The sequence below is a fragment of the Scophthalmus maximus genome, chromosome 6 (genome assembly GCF_022379125.1).
Source record: "Scophthalmus maximus strain ysfricsl-2021 chromosome 6, ASM2237912v1, whole genome shotgun sequence".
Lineage (NCBI taxonomy): Eukaryota > Metazoa > Chordata > Actinopteri > Pleuronectiformes > Scophthalmidae > Scophthalmus > Scophthalmus maximus.
Window position 1 is genome coordinate 26,460,352 of NC_061520.1, and position 18,329 is coordinate 26,478,680.

Here is an 18,329-nt window from a genome sequence, read left to right on the forward strand (position 1 = left end):
GGGGAGACAGCTTATTTGTGTAGACTGGCAAACAGGTTCAACTATTAGTAAAGAACTGCCCAAAAATCTCCCATTTCGCTTTTTATCCATCAGACCTGTGTATACTTCCATGTGGAAATTGGAGCCACGCCTTTGCTCGGAGTCAGCTCAAATTGCATTTCATTGTTTCTCCATGCGGAGACCTGGTGGTTTAGCCCCCGAGCCAAATGTTCATGTGTTAAGCTGGCTGAGCCAAACCACTGTGCCAGGTCATTGTATTTTAAGGAAAGTGGGGGGAAAAAGGGGGGGAAGTCTGCCTTTCATTGCATGACATGTGGTTCAGCTCGAGGCTGCAGCTGAGAACCTTTGCAGTGCGTTCACAGGGATGAACTAGCCTGCTCCCCCTCATCAGCTGTTTACCAAGCGAGGGCTAAAAGTGGAGGGCCACGATGAGAGGTGGTGATTAGGGATGTGAAGGGCACGCCAGCAACACACACTCCTAATAAGGCTCTCGCTGCTGTGTCTGGATGGCCAGGTGTGCTGCAGCTGCTGTGCCCTTGGCTTACGGGTGCGCAGCGAAGGACGGGGCTGCGATGCCCACCAGTACCTGGGCTACCCGTGTGATCACGTCTTCCTCACCTGCTGCGAGGAGGAGGAAGGTCCCAGCCAGATGGCACTGAGGAGAAAGCAGAAACCCAGGCCGACACCATTGCCAAGAAAAGGTATCTGTTATCCACTGCCAAGCATTTTTGCACGACACCGAGCTCTCCACATGATCTACTCTATGTGCAAAAACAGTCAAATTTTCAATAGAAAAACCTTTTCTAAAATAAAATAACCCGGCTGTGATCTGTCTCTTAGTTTATTCAGCCTCTTCGTACTCATAGAAGTCCTTAACCACACAGCATTCATCCAGTCCGTCCCATAACAGAAGTCACGCGCACACCTGAGCCGATGAGCTCTTACTTCAAGGAACGCCAGCCTTTTCCCATCATGCCGTGTGGCTTTGCAGTTGGTGGAGAACACGTGAAAAGTGCAGAACCCTTGATCTTGTGATGTTGTCACTGCAGGATGGAGCCTGACATATAATGTGTTGGTGCCAGGTGATGTCAAACAAAAAGAGAGCAAAACATTCTTTAGAGAATGAGAAAAAGGAATAGAGATTCAACACTTTGTATTCAGTGATCTTCCTCATGCTGTTTTACCACAATTGGCACAAGCTGTGTAATGTTTTGCAGCTGTGAAAGGCTCCGTTGCATACAGGGATTATAGAATATTTTGAGTACACTAAATTTTTCAGCGTGAATGCACTACAAACACAAAACCTGCTCAGCATTAGTGTGTCGACTGGAACTGGGACACAACGCAGATGTCTCTGAACTAGTCATACAATTCTACTGCTGCTAAAGGAGTAATCCGCTGGGCAGAAAATGGATCAACCTCAATGTAGAGAAATGCAGCAGAACCAAAGATATCATCTATTTGTCCACGCCATCTTCCTCCTTGTCTAAACCGGGCACCTTCATTACCCACAATGCAACGCAACCTACTGCAGCTCAGTTGGAAATCTGTGCATGTTATGCTAGTAGTTATTAAAATGAAAAACCTTGAACCCCTAGACTCAAGCAGAGATGATGATTAGGAGATGTTGTAAACTCCCTTCTTCAACTCCACCTCTATCAGATTGTTTTTCAAACACTCTGACTCAACTGACATTACCTCAGGACATTTATCAGATTTCACACAGCTCCCCCGGGAGACACTTATGGCTTCATACAACTTTTTCAAATATGTATATGTTTACATATAAAATGTTTTTCGTGTGTAAAATTGACTGGGTTCCCCTTTGAGGTAAGCTAGTTGCTACACACACGACTGATGTTGTTGGGGCTTCGACAGATTTTGCACTGTACTGATGTACGGAAAATCCCGGGTCGAGCCATCCGTGTTTTTGTCCTCGTTGAAGTGTATGTCGGAGGTGGAGCACAGGCTGAGTTCGATCTTGCAAGAGACAGATGCTCTTGGCTGATCGGATAGGAGTCACGTTACTTTTCGGAGTAATGGGGAAAGATGTATGCAAGCTGTGATGAATCAGGAACAGATGGCAGCTCGGGCTGTCGTCTCTCTACTTGTGCCAGCAAAGTTTTCCTCCGTCTCTGATCCATCACACACATAATGCCAGTGACATATGCATCCATGAATTTTTGAAGAAAATGAAGTTGAGGATAAACATGCCTCATGCAAATAAATTCCAATTCTCTTTTGTTTGTACATCTGCAGGGGGGAAAATGGTGGGAATACTTCTGCTTCTGTCCAGTACACTGGGCTCTGAATTTACCTCACATTATATATTTTATTTGCAGCTGTAAGATCCATGAGAAGGGATTTGCATGTTTTTGGTCAATGAAATCAGAGGTGATGGTTGAGAAGACACTTTAATAACATTACAGTATGCCACCACATTTGTGAGTGTTTGTTTTTGCTCTTCTGTAAAATGAGAGTGTTAATCCCCCAGAAAAGCACAAGAATTACCCCCAAAATCACTGATAAGGAGCCTGATAAACCTTTGTTCATCTTTTTTGGTTTTGTTTATATTTTGGAGCACAGCATCGAGTGGCAGCTCATTATGAGCCAGCCTCTGTTGTGCTTTCATGGGAATAGTTGAATGTGCGTATGATGGTGAGGTGAGGTCAGTCTCCTCGCTGCCTCCCTGCTGTTATTTCATTCACAACATCAGAGGAATTCCTCCTAATCCCGCCCTTTAATCGACTCCACTAACCATCGACAGCCGCTCATTTCCTTCAGCTTTAAAATGGGACATTTGAATGATGTCATCCCGAAGTGTGAATCGTTTAACCTGCTCAAATCTGTGAAAGGTTTAGGAGCTGAGAATAAAGAGAAAAAGAATTCAAACTCTCAGGCGGTGCGTGTATTTCATTCTCCTCCACACACACACACACCCACTACGCACACATGAAGGATTCCTTTACTTAGTGAATGTTTTATGGATGAAAAAATGGATGAGGATGCCCTGTAATTATTTCCATGGGGGATATGTTTTCAGTCTTATGACTCACTGCCTTTTAATTAAAACAGAAAAAACATTTAATCGCCCTGCTCCACTGAAGTTAAACTCCAGGTAATGCCTGTGGGAACTATTTACTGAAAACACAAAACTGGAAATGTTATTTTTTACAGTACACTCGTTCCTTACCCCTTGATGTATAACTGTGTTTGTTGCAGCACGGAGACGATATTTACATGCTAAAATATGATGTCCCAGTCCTGAAAAAATATTTATTAAGCAGGATATAATACATTTAGCTAATGACACTTTCAGGTCACTAGGTAGTAAGCTATGTAGCGGGCATGCTAGTATTTGTGGCCTCAGTTAGAGCTTTTGATTTGGATAGATAGATAGATAGATAGATTCCAACAGAACAAGTGTGATAGAGAAGGTGTAATATGTGCAGTAATAGAAGCAGTAAACATTTTTTTTCAGTCAGTAGCTCTTGTCATTCCCTCTCTACTTAATCTAAACGCTTTCTAAAAACCCTTAACACCTTGTATATTTCTTTTCCTAGTATTTTACTCTCAAATTAGCCGTCTGTGGTCACAGACTTCTATAAATGCATGAGGGTCTGACCTAACACTTGTTACGGTGGTTTCTTGTAATGATGCTTATTTGGGTATTGAAACTCTGGATAAAAGCATCACTTAAACACTGAATGCAAATTATAAAAGGAGCAGATGTTGTTTTTGTGTCTTAGAGTCACTTTCATGAGGTAAGAGTGCAGGAGGAATTATCCAGGCAATCTGGCGCTGTCTCTAATTTGAGATCCCGCCAATTCCCTTCTCTTCCTTCTTCCAGTCTCAGACTCCAAGTACCCCAAGGAGGCCTTCTCCATCAGTGCCATTGATGAAGCTGCCAACGTGGTGGAGGAGCAAGAGGATGTGGATGAGTGTCAGCTGTATTCAGGCCAGCTGTGCCAGCACAAATGCACCAACGTATGGGGCTCCTACCGCTGTGATTGCCACCAGGGCTACATCCTGCAGCAAGACCGACACTCCTGTGCACCAGGTACTGTGACTCACCATTGAAGGTTGACTCGCAACTTGACCTGCCACCTTGGTCTTTGTGTATATGCCAGTTAACTACTCTGCCTTTCTTCAGTATTCAACAGACTTCTGAGACATAAACTCATAAAAACTGATTGTTTTCACTCACTCTCGTTGCAAGCTCATCACTCATGCATTGTATCTTAACAAAAACATGGCGGCGGCAATACTTTCCTGTTTTCATTGGGGTTATACAGAATGTTAAATTAGTGTAGGTAAGTTGTGGAAGCACATTTTAAAGGTTTTGATGATGGACCACTAATGCGGTGCCCCATTTAGTAAAGCTAACCCTAAGTAAGAAGATAACAGCCCAGGCTGAAATTTCAGTCCCCAATATGGTTTCAGGTTTGCTGGATCATACAATTTCCCATAATGCATCTTAATTGAATTAAACCGAACTCACCAGGTAAACAGCCATAACTTACATATAGCTCCATGACGTACTTAAAAGTGCCCCAATCAAACTTGAAACTTCAATATATGATATCTGTTTTATGTATTGATTTGAGGTAGGTTTCAGTCTCCAGATCTGATGATTTAGTTAACTACTAATCTTTGTCTCTTCAGTGGAAGCTTGTGTGATGTTTAGGTCACATGTGTCCTTTATTTAATCTTTTACAGAATTTGTTTACATTGCATTTCCACTGGAAATGCACATGAACACAGATTGAAATGTACGTACTGACAGTGATGTTTGTTGTCATTTCATCCCAACAGGGTCATTGAGCTGTGCCCTTTTCATTATATGAGTTTTCTCCAGCAAACATTGTTAACAGAGCTGGTAGAAGTTGTCTGGTAGAGATGTAAGTCTAACTCTAATCATGTATATAAAGGACATTATATTTTTTTCTAAGTCTAAAATGTTGATTCCTCTAGATCGTCAATCCAAATTGGGCACACTGAAAGACTTTTGCCATTAATGTGAAACTGCTGACCACTCCGCTGAACAGATAGCCACGCAAATAAAAAGTTGTATTGTGTTCATACTATATAGAGTATACTGTATGTGGGTACTCTTCTTCACATTTTTTCAAATGCCATTCATGTTGTCTCCTATTTGACTTCATGTTCCACCAATCATACTTAAATACAGATGTGTGATTGAAAATCACTCACAGGAGATGAAGGAATTTCCGAGCAATAAAACTCAAGTCTTTTACTTCCATTAAAAGCTCGACAAAAAGGGCCTTAATTTTATCGTGTACACATTTATGGCCATTTCTCTGTGATTAGCCTGTGGTTAAACAAATAACTGATTTAATCGTCACACCCATGGCAGTCGAACAAGGGTCATTAAAACCAGCTCATCAAAATCCCCTGACAACCCAAATTAAAGACAATTTATTCACTATGCTCTGTACAATAGTATAATGACAAAAACATCCAGCATGGGTCAAATTGTCTCTTGCTAGATGGGAATAGATATTATGTTTATTTGACCCTTTTTGAAACCACTTTCATACAGTAAGCTGACTAAAGACATCTATTTGTAGTCGAACCCCTTTTGTTAGCCGTAGTACTCTATATGCAGACATGTTTCTCATGGTCTCTGTTATTGTGTTTCTTTGTGCAGTGAGTCCTGACGAGGACAACATAGTCAGAGAGGACGGTCCTGCTGTGGTCCCAACACAAACCTCTACTTCCAGTGCAACCACCAGCAGCCCTGTCCGCCCCAATCCTTGCGCAGGTAAAGCCGACATTATACTATATCGCATGGTGAATTAGCCATGTGCAGGAAACATTGATATTTTAAATTAACTGTGAATTTAATCATGTTTGATATTTGAGAAGTTTCAAGAATAAGTTTTTGGTTTTGGTCAATTGGAAGAAAATGTAACCTTTCAGTGCAGCGAAACATTGGGTGTCCTACAGGGAGCAAAACATTTCAGGTTAAATCTTACCTTATGTACTCCACGAATCAGTCTTGATTGCCCTTCATCTGACACTGCATGACTGAAGTCATCGTGATTTTGACTCAACGCAACTGAACTGAAAAATGAGTGAAAACACCTGCATCTGGTTCTAAAATTGGTACTCACTAATGAAGTGTTTGTTATGCTCAGCATGTCTCAGCACTCTTGTCTTCACATACTTAAACTAGTGAGTGAAGCTTTTACTATGCTTTATACAATATTCCTGTCATAGTTTGTATGCCTCCAATTTTGTACAAACGTTATGATAAGTTCAATGATTAGCTGATCAGATTTTGGTGGTCAGGGGTCAAAGGTCAGGGTCAATGTGCCCACACAAAATGCCATCTTGGCCACAAATCAAAATGTACATGCTAATTATTTCAATTTTAAAGCCAAAAGGTCAAAAGTTATTTAACCTCAATGTGACATCATTATCTTCTGCAAAATAGACTTTTCTTTCCATTATTCACGCTATAACTCAGGAACAAAGGAGAGATTGTGACGATCTGTCTTGCAACTCGACTGGTTGCCGGAGGCAGCAACTCTAACTAAACTTATGTCGTCATTATACTCTGCGCATATGTGACAATGAAAAATGGGGAAAGACATCTTACACATGCTCCTACACCGAGAAAGGATTGCTGTACAGTATTTCTTTTTTACTCTAAATCTGACTTACTGGACTTAATACAAGTAGTAATGTTAAATAATAACTGTAATTGTGTGACAATTACACAACCACATGTAAATAAGTGCACATGACATAATCTCCTCAACAACCATCAGTCTACAATCAATATTACATAATAAAATGACAACATGAAAATGTTTTAGAAATTTCTGGAAACACAACCTCTCTTATTTACAAAAGCTTTTAGACCCTTTGGCGTGGCTTTAATTATCCTTGAGATGTGTCCAGAGATTGACTGGAGTCCACCGAATGCAAACTGGAAGGATTGGACACAGTTGAGAAAGACACACACCTGTGTATTTACGGTCCCACAAGGCACACTGCATGTCGGGACAAGACCGAAATTTGAAGTCCAAGGAACTTCCTGTAAGATCTGTGATAAAACTGTGGAAGGTCATCGAGCTGGGAAAAGGGGATAACACCAAAGCTTAAGCTTCGACTGTTCCCAGGCGCAAAGTCACCTCTACAAAAACAGCTATTTTAATCCTATACATTTAATGTGACAACACAATCAAGTGTTTAGTAAAAGTAACTTTAAATTGTGAAAAGTTAAAAATATGTGAACTTGATGCTATGCTCATTGACCTTATTGAAATCAGTGAAGCCCCAGGGATATAACTTTCAAGTTTTCCACTAAAATTGCTTTACCAATTGTATACAAGTTGCAGGGAACAAGGTTGGGGCTTTCTCTTTAAAATTTTAAACGCGATTTGTAGACGTTGGCGTCTGTTATTCACCTCAGCATGTCTCCTTTGGCTAAAGCAGCGTGTTACAGCTATATGTGTAATTGGTGATGACAGAGTTTGGGGCCTTTTAATATGTGGCAGTCAAGTGTAGGAGCAGTCACTGGTGTCTCCGGTCTCTAACTTGTCTACAGTCCAGTGGGCCGGATACATCTGCTAAACACATCAAATGCTTTTGTTGAGGCAACCCGAGCAGGCGGGCTGACACGATGGTGTCCGAGTGCTGTCTGAATGCCCTGAGGCGTACGCTCCCTTATGAGTTGAAGTAAAACCGGGGACAGTTGCCTCGCTGCATGCACTTTCGCTGATAAACTGCCCGGCCATATAGTTGATATGCTGTGTTTACGCTGCTGTCGCTTCATGAGCTGAATCTTTATGAAGTCAGGAGGAGATCGGAAAGGCAAACCCCTTAAGCCGCTGTAGTTTCTACTCCGGGCTTATACAAAAGCCTTTCTCCCCCCAAAGTGTCTCTGGCTGTTATTTATAAGAATATCCTGATCAATGTATGGAGCGGCCTTCAGACACTTTTTGTGAGGGATGTGTGGGAACTTGTGGGGAAACCGTTCATGGTTCATAGCTCTTTGTGACAGGACTATGGAACCATTAAATAGGGAGAATCGATTATGTAGTTTTGAATGCGATGGCTCATGAGAGGCTCTTTCTATGCGCAGGGGTGATGATCAGTATGAAAGGCGGAGTTCTTCGGAGCCCTGGGAGAACAAAACAAGAGGGCACTGAGTTACCAGGAGAGCAGAGTAACAGCACGAGAATTAGAAACTGAAGACATAATGAGTGAATGGCTGTCCTGGAGGCGCAGCCGCATGCCATCCAGAGATGACTGTGGTCACGCCGCCCATATACATTTTTGTCTCTTGCAGAAAATGGTCCTTGCAGTCAGCAGTGTATGTCGGTGGCAGGCCAGGCCCGCTGCTCCTGCTTCCCAGGCTTCTCACTGATGGCAGATGGTCGCATGTGTCAAGGTAAGGGCTGCCGCTCCTTCTTGTCGTGTTTGCTGCTGGCAGTAATTGGTGCAATTCACGAAGCTTCCCTTAAAATGCCCCCCCCCCCCCCGCCCACACTGGGTTTGCACAAGGCTACCAACAACCTGACACCGTCAACATCTCTTCACAAATGAACAACAACAAACACAAACAGCCGCGGCAGCACAGCGGACGTGCTGTGGAGCAGTTTTTCCAGAGATTGGGACACTTTTTAATTGGATGCACTCACTCATGAAGAGGGAAACTACAGGTCCGGTGGTACTAAACAATACATCGACTGATTGGGCTCCTTCCTCCTGGAGACAGTTGCCCGGAGCAGGAGTCAACCATAGCCAATTACTCTGTGGCAGAGATGGCTTGAAAACTCTCCACACAGCATCTGTGTGCTTTGCTACCTTCCTTCCAAACATGGCACTTTGGCGACTCCTCTGACAGAAGGTCAGCATCCACAACTGCGGCCTGACTATAATTAAATATAAGCCCTGCTGCCTGGTGCTTCCAAATCACAGCAACGTTAGCATGATTTCTGCAGATTATAAAACAAACATACACCGTGCCCTGTCCACTAGTATAAGTGTACTATGCGGCAGTGGTGGAAAAAGTCACTCTGAAGTACTCAACAGAAGTGTAGTTTTGAGCCTTTTGTAGTTCACTTTGGAATCTCCACATTATGTTACCCGCTGCACAACATTTCTAAGTAAAATATTACAATAATAATTGTTGTGCATCAGTTTGGGCTAATTTGGTTATCAGCAATAATTTATAATTATCAAAGATAATCATGAATTATGAAAATCAATAGAGCTTATTAATCAATGTTAATAGCAACGGGGCACCACCCGGAAACCGGGACCAATAACCATATCGTTAATTCAGTCTCAAGAATTAAAGATGTTCACTCAAAATGTTCATATCTGGTAGACATGAACATTTATGGAGTGAACTGAAGGTGTGAATTCGAGCACTGACTCTGTCAACCAGCTACTATCACAATGTACATGCAAATAACACAAAACAACTTCTCTTTAAAGTATAACAGCATTTATTAACTTTAGCAATATCAATTTACAATCAATACTACTTTTTATCAATAAATGTATATTATAAGCTAAGCTACCAATCATATATCATATGCTCATCATATGAAAAGACAACAACAAGCGAGTGTGTGTGTGCGTGCGTGTGTGTGTGTGTGTGTGTGTGTGTGTGTGTGTAAATAGCTAAAAAAACAGAATTTATTTTTGCAGATGAGCTGCAAAAATTTAAATAATGCATATAAAACGAGAGCTTCAAATAAAAGCTAATGTTGCTGTTTGTCTGCTGGATGGCGTGGATGGCCAGTTGTTTGCCAACATGTTAGCCTTTATAGCTTTATAGGGTGATAATACACTCAGCTGGCTGGTCATCAGCTAATCCTACCTGAAACAAATCACTCTAATGCAACATCCCTGCAATAAATCCTACCTTCATCAAGTCAAGTGTAATGGTTAGCTGTTGCTTTAGAGAGGTGCTTATTCAACTTTATGGTCCTGTTGAAGGCTATAGTGTGTAAACTGTTTAATCTAGTTGCATAAAATGTAGGTGTTTATTGGAATAAACTCTTTAAAGACATCCTAGATCCAAAGAGGCAATGTTGCTGCTAAATATTTTGATGATTAGGGTTCAAATCCTCATGAAATAAATGAGCGTTGGAGGTGCTCATTGGCTCAAAGTCAACATTTCACTGTGTAGGAAAAAGTAATCACATTGATAGACCGTCAACATTAAACCCCTCCCCCTCCGTGGGGGAATGTAATTGTTACCATGCCAAAGACCATTTTCCATGAATGGGCTTCCAGTAATAAATTTGCTTCAGTTGTTAGTAAATTGATCCACGAATTTGCAATGTGAAAACTTTGGCAGCGCTTTCACTCTGAGGAAGAAATAAAGAAAAGAAATATATTGTCCACCTCGAGAATTCAATACGCAGCAGCTGCATACAAGGCACGTCCTGTTGACTGCATAGGACGGCAACACATAGGTGGAAAGGTAGAAAGTGAGGGATATGAACGAGATCATGTCAGGCTCATTGCTGAAGGCGTGCCGTGAAACAGTGAACATATACACAGGAAGTACAGTCCTGGCTTGGTTTATTTGATCTGTCGGCCAGCAGACGGGATAAGACCTGTAGATGTGAGACACGTTACATAACAGTTAGTGTTTCCCCTCCGATCACTTCATGCAGTGAACAGAGTGAGCACTTTCCCCCCCAAAGTGTTCCCACATGTGAACACGTGGGTGGGCAACATTTGGCTTCAACTGGCACGAAACAGAGCAAATAGTGTGCGGGGGGTATTTGAGGCTTTGACAGAGATGTCAGCAGACTGTGAAGTAAACTGTGGAGAACTTGTGGTAGGTGTATAGATGTAGTACCATAGATACTTTGAAAACACTGCGAAAACGATGAACTCATTGGTTGTTTGGTGTAGAGTGACCTGAAATTTGTTATCGTGCACCTTTATCTGACATACGGATGTGCTCAATACAATATGATGGCTGTGTGAGATTTGAATCCACAGGTTTAAGGGTAAACAAGGCAGCTTCTCTCTTTCTCTCTCCTAAACACACAATTGTTCCCATGGAGATGAGTGTGTATGAATGAGCAAGAGTGGGATGTGTGTGATGAAGGCTTTATGCACAACCTGAATAGCAAATGTGGGGTCCAGACAGTTAATCAGCACTCTGACGTTGTTTCTGCTTGTTTCTAGCCTGTGAATGGATATTTTCACGTTTCCCATGCACACAAACACACACACACACACCCTTCTACTTTCACCCTTACCCATTAATGATATTTACTCTGAGGACTAAACAAACCATTGCAGGCAGTGTTAAAAAAAAACATTTTCTGAGTTATTACTGTGTTGATAGCTATGGATGAGACCCGCTGCATTATCCTCTCTGTCGTCACATTGCTAACATTATCATTAGATTTACTTGTCTGGGATTGTTGGAAGAAGATGTTATTCTGCTCCACCAAGAGGCAGATTGACCACATCGTTTCCAGAGTAATGGACCTGTCCAGCTGAATAGAGCAAAGCCTTGTGGTCCCAGTCAAAATGAATCATCACCAAAGCTAAGGTCATCACCCTATTGGGAGTTTAAATACTGTGTAGGGCCTAATATTTTGTTTTTAATTTTTAATTTTTGTGTCCTGTGTAGCTCACATGATGCAAAAGTGTAGAGGTGAGACGCAATGAGACGGGAGTTCCCATAGGTGAGATGATTCAAGAACAGATACTGGCTTTTGGTTTGAAATCTGTTCCTTTTATGTTTCAGAGAGAGTACAGTCGATATATGTTTAGGTTATCAGAGGGGAAAGTATTTAATGTTTCTGTTTTGGTATCAATCAGACCCCTGCTGAGCTAAATCACACAGAACCTGATTAAAGTAATCTCATTATTGATGTACAAGATGATAATGTACAAGCCTGTGAAAACTTAGATGAAAATCCTACATGACTATAAAACCTAAAGTATCATTTATTCAGTTATATAATAGTTACTATACATACTGTGTGAGTGTGATTTAATCTAGTTTGACTGACAGTGACCTATAGCAACCCACACACTGTGATTAAATTATGATATAAATCTAGCTAAACCCTGATTGGTGGGCACATGTCCATATCAAAGAAGCAAGAAAAGGACAGAAACAGTAATACAGAAGTCTCTCATGTGGAATAAGGGAAAATAAATGAAATTGTGAACTCTGAAATTGTTTATTCATGTGGGACCCAATTACTCATAGTAAGACTGAGAAAATATGTTCCAAGGCCTTTTAATATCACCTCACTCAATGAAATTGTGGCCCATGTTGTGTGATGGAGCACCAGTGCTCATTTCCCCTGAAGCCTCAAGGGCCTCAGATTATATTTCATAAAAATGTCATGATTTATTCGAATGCGAGCTGAGCCACACTTTATGTTGAGGAAGGCAGGCTGCCTCCACTATAAATCATTGTGGAAATGATGTAATCACATACTTGTAATTTTGGTCACATGTCACTTGGTCAGACATGGGTGAACATCATAACCGTTGTCTGTCTTTAAGGATGGTCTCTGGCGTTAATCTTTCTCCAGCTGACCACTGACTCCTGGTTGATTAGAGGACTTAGTTCATTAGATCAGATTAATTTGACAATTCCTGGTAATGCACAGCAGGTGTGGATTAAATCGGAATAATGTAAGTAAATCAAATTAAGGTGGTTTTAGCAGTTATGTCTGACTAGGCCTTGGCGCATGTTGAAGTTGGGTTATTTTGAGAATTATGTGAGGTCCATATGCTAACTGTTGTTCTCCATTTTGTCATGCTGGTGTGCTGCTTGCTGCGAAGCAAAAAAAGCGTAGGCAAATATAGCCATACCATTATGACCACATGCCTCATATTGTGTACTGTAGGTCCCCCTTTTGCCACCGAAAAAATCTCTGACCTCTGATGGTGTGCCGTTGTATCTGGCACCAAGACGTTTGCAGCAGATCCTTTAAGTCCTGTAAGTTGCGTGGGGGGGCTCCATGAATCACACTTGTTTGTCCAGCACATCATACAAATACTCAATTGGATTGATATCTGAGGAATTTGGAGGCAATTCAACACCTTGAACTGATTATTGTGTTCCTCAAACCATTCCTGAACCATTTTCGCTGTGTAGCAGGGCCCATTATCCTGCTGAAAGAGGCCACTGCCATGAGGAAATATTGTTTCCATAAAGGGGTGAACTTGGTCAGCAACAATGTTCAGGCAGGTGGTACATGTCAAAGTAACATCCACATGAATGGAAGGACCCAAGGTTTATACGCTAAATTTAACATTTGACAACAACTCTTTCAACCAATGTGTTGGTTTTCAAACAAATGATCACTACATTGACCCCTCTTCTTTCGCTTTTCCGCCACATTTTAATATCTGCCACTGTCAGAGGAAAGGGAAAACTCAGGAGCAGAAAGTCCCGATAATGCGCCTGTTTTGGCACAAGACCACGGCCTAACCATAGCTCAGCTTTACACACTTGCCACAACGAGACACATTTCTGATAAAAATCAGAGAACACTTATTATTTATTACTTCAAGATGTACTAAGAAACACGTCCGTGTAACTGTCAGAAAGTGTCTGGTGAAAGCTGCTTGTTGGACACAGAAACTCCGCTGAAGAACATTGACTTTATCCAAGATTTGTTCTTGTAACTCGTCCAGTGTAGCTGCGTGTTTCCAGCTGTAATGACGCTGAGATTGGCCTTTTTCATCCCCGCGAGCGCGTCACCACAAACTAGACGTCTTTTACTTTAACAAAAAAAAAATATTGTATGTCAATTTCTCTTGGAAAGTTCTAAGTTTCTTGACAGTTGACACAATGCTTGTCAGCAATGACACATAACAGCTTTGTGTTTCCATCACCCTGTCCATGACCTGACAGGCATACAGACAGAAGAGACAACCCTTTTTGTCTCCTGTTTTAATGGTTTTTTTCTTTTATCACAGGAAAAATGAATTACTCCTACAGTATGAGAAATTTGTGTTGTTGGGTTTTCTTTTTAATTTAATTGATAAATTGTCTCGCAGGCTGTATATGGCCCAGATGCCAGAAGGGTTCTCACACCGATATTATAGCCTACAACTGTGTCACTACAGTTGAGTAGATCTTTGTGCTGCAAAAGAAATGATCCACTATGGTACAGCTGTTTAAAGGCTATGAGGTGGTTAATGTGACTGGCAGGGAAGGATTACAATTAATCACCACACTTTCTGGTTTGTGTTTCACTCCAGCCAGTCTAGTCTTCATGCATATGAACAAAAATGTGGGCGTGCATTTGGATCAATCCTCTTGTGCCCTCATGTGAGATCATAGTTGTGTTTTGATTTAAGATGCGGCCTGGTATCTTTTTTAGCGATCAAAAAGCCTGATGAGCAGAATTTTCTTTCTTTACGTAAACCTGTAATCAACACATCCTTCTGAATTCGTCCCCTCGTCGTTGATTATCGAGGAAATCTTGCACACACCTTGCACTTGAGTCCCACCGGTCTGCATCTGCGTAACCTTAACCCCCCTGTGGCAAACCCAAAAAATCTGACCTGCAAATAAGCCAAGTCGGACTTCATCTACCTCAGCTTGAACTTGAAAGAATCTCATCGACTGCTGGGTCTAGTGTGTAAGAACAACGGTGTGTGTGTCTCCATTGGTGCCTAATGGTGCTGCCTCTCAGACATGTCCCTGTGCTCAGCCATCTCCTGTCTCTTGATAGAATTCTCCAGGAACAATCTCCCTTCTCTGTTCAGCTAAGCATTTGTATTCCTCTTTGTTTCCTTGTTTTGTATTGGTTCGCTTCACTCCTCCCAGCTGTGTAATGTACCTGTCCCCATGGGACTAGTCAAGGAAGGTAGGGACCTTAAGGCAATAGGCACTTTTTCCTTTCCTTTTTCCTGTTTTCCCTCCTTGAATGACGCACTGGAAATAATGCCAGACACCAGAGCCCTGCGGTTGAAGGAGAGGGTGACTTTCTGCGCCACTGGCAATATGCAAACACTGGAAGCAATCCCATCCATCCCCAGGCCTGACGGAGAGCAGGGCCCAGAGGACGGGGCGGAGTCAGTGTGATGTGCCCCTGAAAATGTTATCCCTACAAAAAGGACAAGGGATGTCTCTCTGGGACATGTGCAAAGGAAGCCTCGGAAACAAGAGTATGTCACCACTGTGCTGCTTGTGCAATATCTGTAGACTCTATAGAATGATACAATGGCAGAAAGGAAAGCACCTTATTTTAGTGAGTAAGACAAGTGTGTTTGCTGCATCTCCACAGAGGGTTTATTATAATACAATAAGCTATGTTCTGTTCTGTGAGTGCATGATGCTTGAGTTGTTTTCTGAGGTGAATAACCTTACGGGAAAAGAGCTGCAGCATGTCACTCACACACCAGGCGCACGCCGAAAACCTCAGATCAGTGTTTTTCCTCCTCCTGCTCCCCATTCAGAGGCGTCGTCAGGCACACACTTCGTTCAGATTCCCTGTGGCAAAAGCTCTGAAAGTCGAAGAAGGCATTTCTACAAGGGACTGCCAGCAGATATGCAGGCAACACAGGAGAATATGTTCCCCTCTTGTTCCTGCGTTTAGCGTTTAAACCCGGGCTCCTTCATGCAGATTTGTAAAAGACCTTTTTCGTCAGGTCCCCGAGGAATGTGTCACATTCACCAGCTGCAGGATGTTGTGAGTCTTTCTCTCCCTCGCTCCGTGTGTGTGTGTGTGTGTATGTGTGTGTATGGCTTCATTGCAAGATGTGTTCCTGGAGGCAGCTACGATAGCAAGAAGCACCACAGAGGCAGTTAAAGTGTCTCAACTGTGATACAGTCAGGAAACTTGACAGGTGATTTCAAAGATGTGTTGTCTGACTCATGAGCATTGAGTACCCATGTAGTAATGTGTAATGTACATCAGAACTGATGTAATAAAGTAGTAACGTGGACTGAGTACTCATGGAATAATATAGTAATGTAGTAATGAGATCGGAACGGTCACCATGTTGACGGGCGTCGTTGCTGGTGGAGCCCTATCACCGGCTGGTCTGTAGTTTGAGGTGATCTTCAGATCTAGACGTGTGCTACACTTTTACATGCACAAAAATATGCAGAGACACACTATAACCCCGGTCCAGTCCTATCAGCGCGTGCAGATAATCGTCCACGCACTGCGATGCGTGATAAGGGAATGCAGGAGTTTGATAAAGATGAGCCACAGCAGAGTGAGCATCCGCTGTCTCGGGCACGGTCCCGCCGGTGTCTTAAATCAACAGCGTCTGTTTACCAGCTACACTGCTGTTGCACTGATAAGAATTTTGAAGTTTGCATCTGTGTATTTTATTTCACACAAACAAGCATAGCGAACAAAACATCACTTAGCTCTTGCCAAGACCGGATTTTTTCTTAATCTGATTTGGGATTTACAAAGCAGTCGCTGGTCTAAGTGGACACAATGGGTCGCCAAACCCAGGGACTAGAACAAACGTTCATTCAGTGAAGCTCAAATTGAATAGCTCTGCGTATGCACTGGGTTATTAATAACATATCCTCTGCACATTTAATTTGTATTACTTTTTGTCATTTTTTTTTACCTTCAGCAGCCCAACACAATACAACACAAAAAAACCTAAAACCTTTGGTTGAACCTCCACCCATATTGGCCCCAGCTTTTGAATTCTTCTAGTCTTTAGCAAGGGAGATGTGTCTTGTTTGCCCATGAGCTCACTGTGTGAGCTGCCAAACATTAATCACTATCATCCGCTTGTAGGATTAGGTGCCAATTAGTCAGTCATCCGTAGCTTATTGACTGCTGACAACTTCAGCATCTACCTGAAAAACGTCGATATCGGTAGCGCAGATGCCGAATGCTGCGGACCTCAGATCAGTATTAATTCATTCTGTTGGCTACTTGAGGGCAGCCGAACAATTGGTGAACATGCCAATCGACATATAAATGCTGACCTTGGAGGTCCTCATTTCAAATGTGTTTGTCTTATCCCACATCCCACTGAACAGCATTAGCATTAGTCTGAAGACGTGTTTTTGGACACATGATATATATATGTCCGATTTTCACTCTATTAATGGGGTTTTTGTTTTTTATCAGCTCCTGATGAAAACAACCCCTGTTAGATGCTAAATGCAGAACAGGTAACATATGTTGCTAGCTAAACCAGCCGGCAAAAATAAAAACACATCTCTATGAAGTCTGTACCCTACACAGTCTTATTTTCAAGGACTATTTTTGGGACTAAATTTGGACCAATCAGCAAGCTACAGTCTCTGCAAGATACAAGCTGAAAATGCTCCGCAGAGCTCACAGAGCTTCTCTGTGGGTTCATCACTTTGTCACGTTACACTTGGTCATTTGTTCCATTGTTAACATGAGAAAGACTGATCAGTGCAGCTTCAATCTTTCGTACCACCCCAAACAAACACTATCTGTTACCGCTGCAAACTGTCTTTGTGCCCCTGCTGGCCCCGTCCACTCACAGGCTTTGAAGGTAAAAGAGCATCCATGATGATCTCCAGAGTGCTTTTTTTCTTTCTTCTAATAACAAAAAAAAAAATGTCATCTGTGAATTTGAAAACCGCGACCGCAGTGAAAGATTTCTGTGTTTTCAGCTGAATTTTAAAAGCGAAAAAACATGGAATTTTCCTGCACGCCTCTGACTCCAAGATGTGAGAAAGAAGTTCCTTCTTTTATTGTTTATAAAAATTTATTTGCTTTGGTCCATCTGGTGTTGATCATCATGGACGCTCTTTCATTGACATTCGTGCGGGGCTCAATGAAAGAGCGTCCATGATGATCTCCAAATGGGAATTACGTATAGGCCCTGTCCATCACCCTCTCTCCGTCTCCCCCTTTCCCCTGCCAGTTCACACACAGTCACCGTTTGTGTTCCTCTGCAGATGTGGACGAGTGCGTGACCAACACCCACAGTTGCCGGCCCAGTGAGCGCTGCGTGAACACAGTGGGTTCATTTGTATGCGAGCTGCAGGTCACTTGTCCTGCAGGCTACCAGCTGAGGAACAGTGTTTGCGAGGGTGAGTTCATTGTTCCTGACGTATTCCATTAAGGCAATTTACCCAGCAGTCATTTCCAGAGCCAGTAACGTAGTCAGTGGAAATACTGATGATGTCTTTTTTAAGGTGCAGCAGAGGATTTTCTTTTTTCTTTTGGTAGTAAACAGCCAGAAATAAGATAGAAAGAACGGTAACAGAACACCACACTTTCAAGAAAACCTGGATTAATTTTGATTTTGATTTTATTTTTACATGAAATGCCATTATCTTTTTTTTTTTTATCTGTGTCAATTGCTCATGGGAAGTTTGG

At 42.1% G+C, this 18,329-nt stretch overlaps 1 protein-coding gene across 6 annotated transcripts in view; it reads left to right on the forward strand.

Annotated features, from left to right (window-relative positions):
• fbln2 (fibulin 2) overlaps positions 1–18,329 on the forward strand; it is a 67,285-nt gene that overhangs the window by 31,356 nt on the left and 17,600 nt on the right. For all 6 annotated transcript variants that reach the window (XM_035632418.2, XM_035632415.2, XM_047332905.1 and 3 more), the window contains exons 5-9: positions 515–701; positions 3,851–4,060; positions 5,672–5,785; positions 8,324–8,425; positions 17,906–18,040. In XM_035632418.2, the coding sequence (XP_035488311.1) occupies positions 515–701; positions 3,851–4,060; positions 5,672–5,785; positions 8,324–8,425; positions 17,906–18,040 (748 nt within the window). The remainder of the gene's footprint in view (positions 1–514; positions 702–3,850; positions 4,061–5,671; positions 5,786–8,323; positions 8,426–17,905; positions 18,041–18,329) is intronic.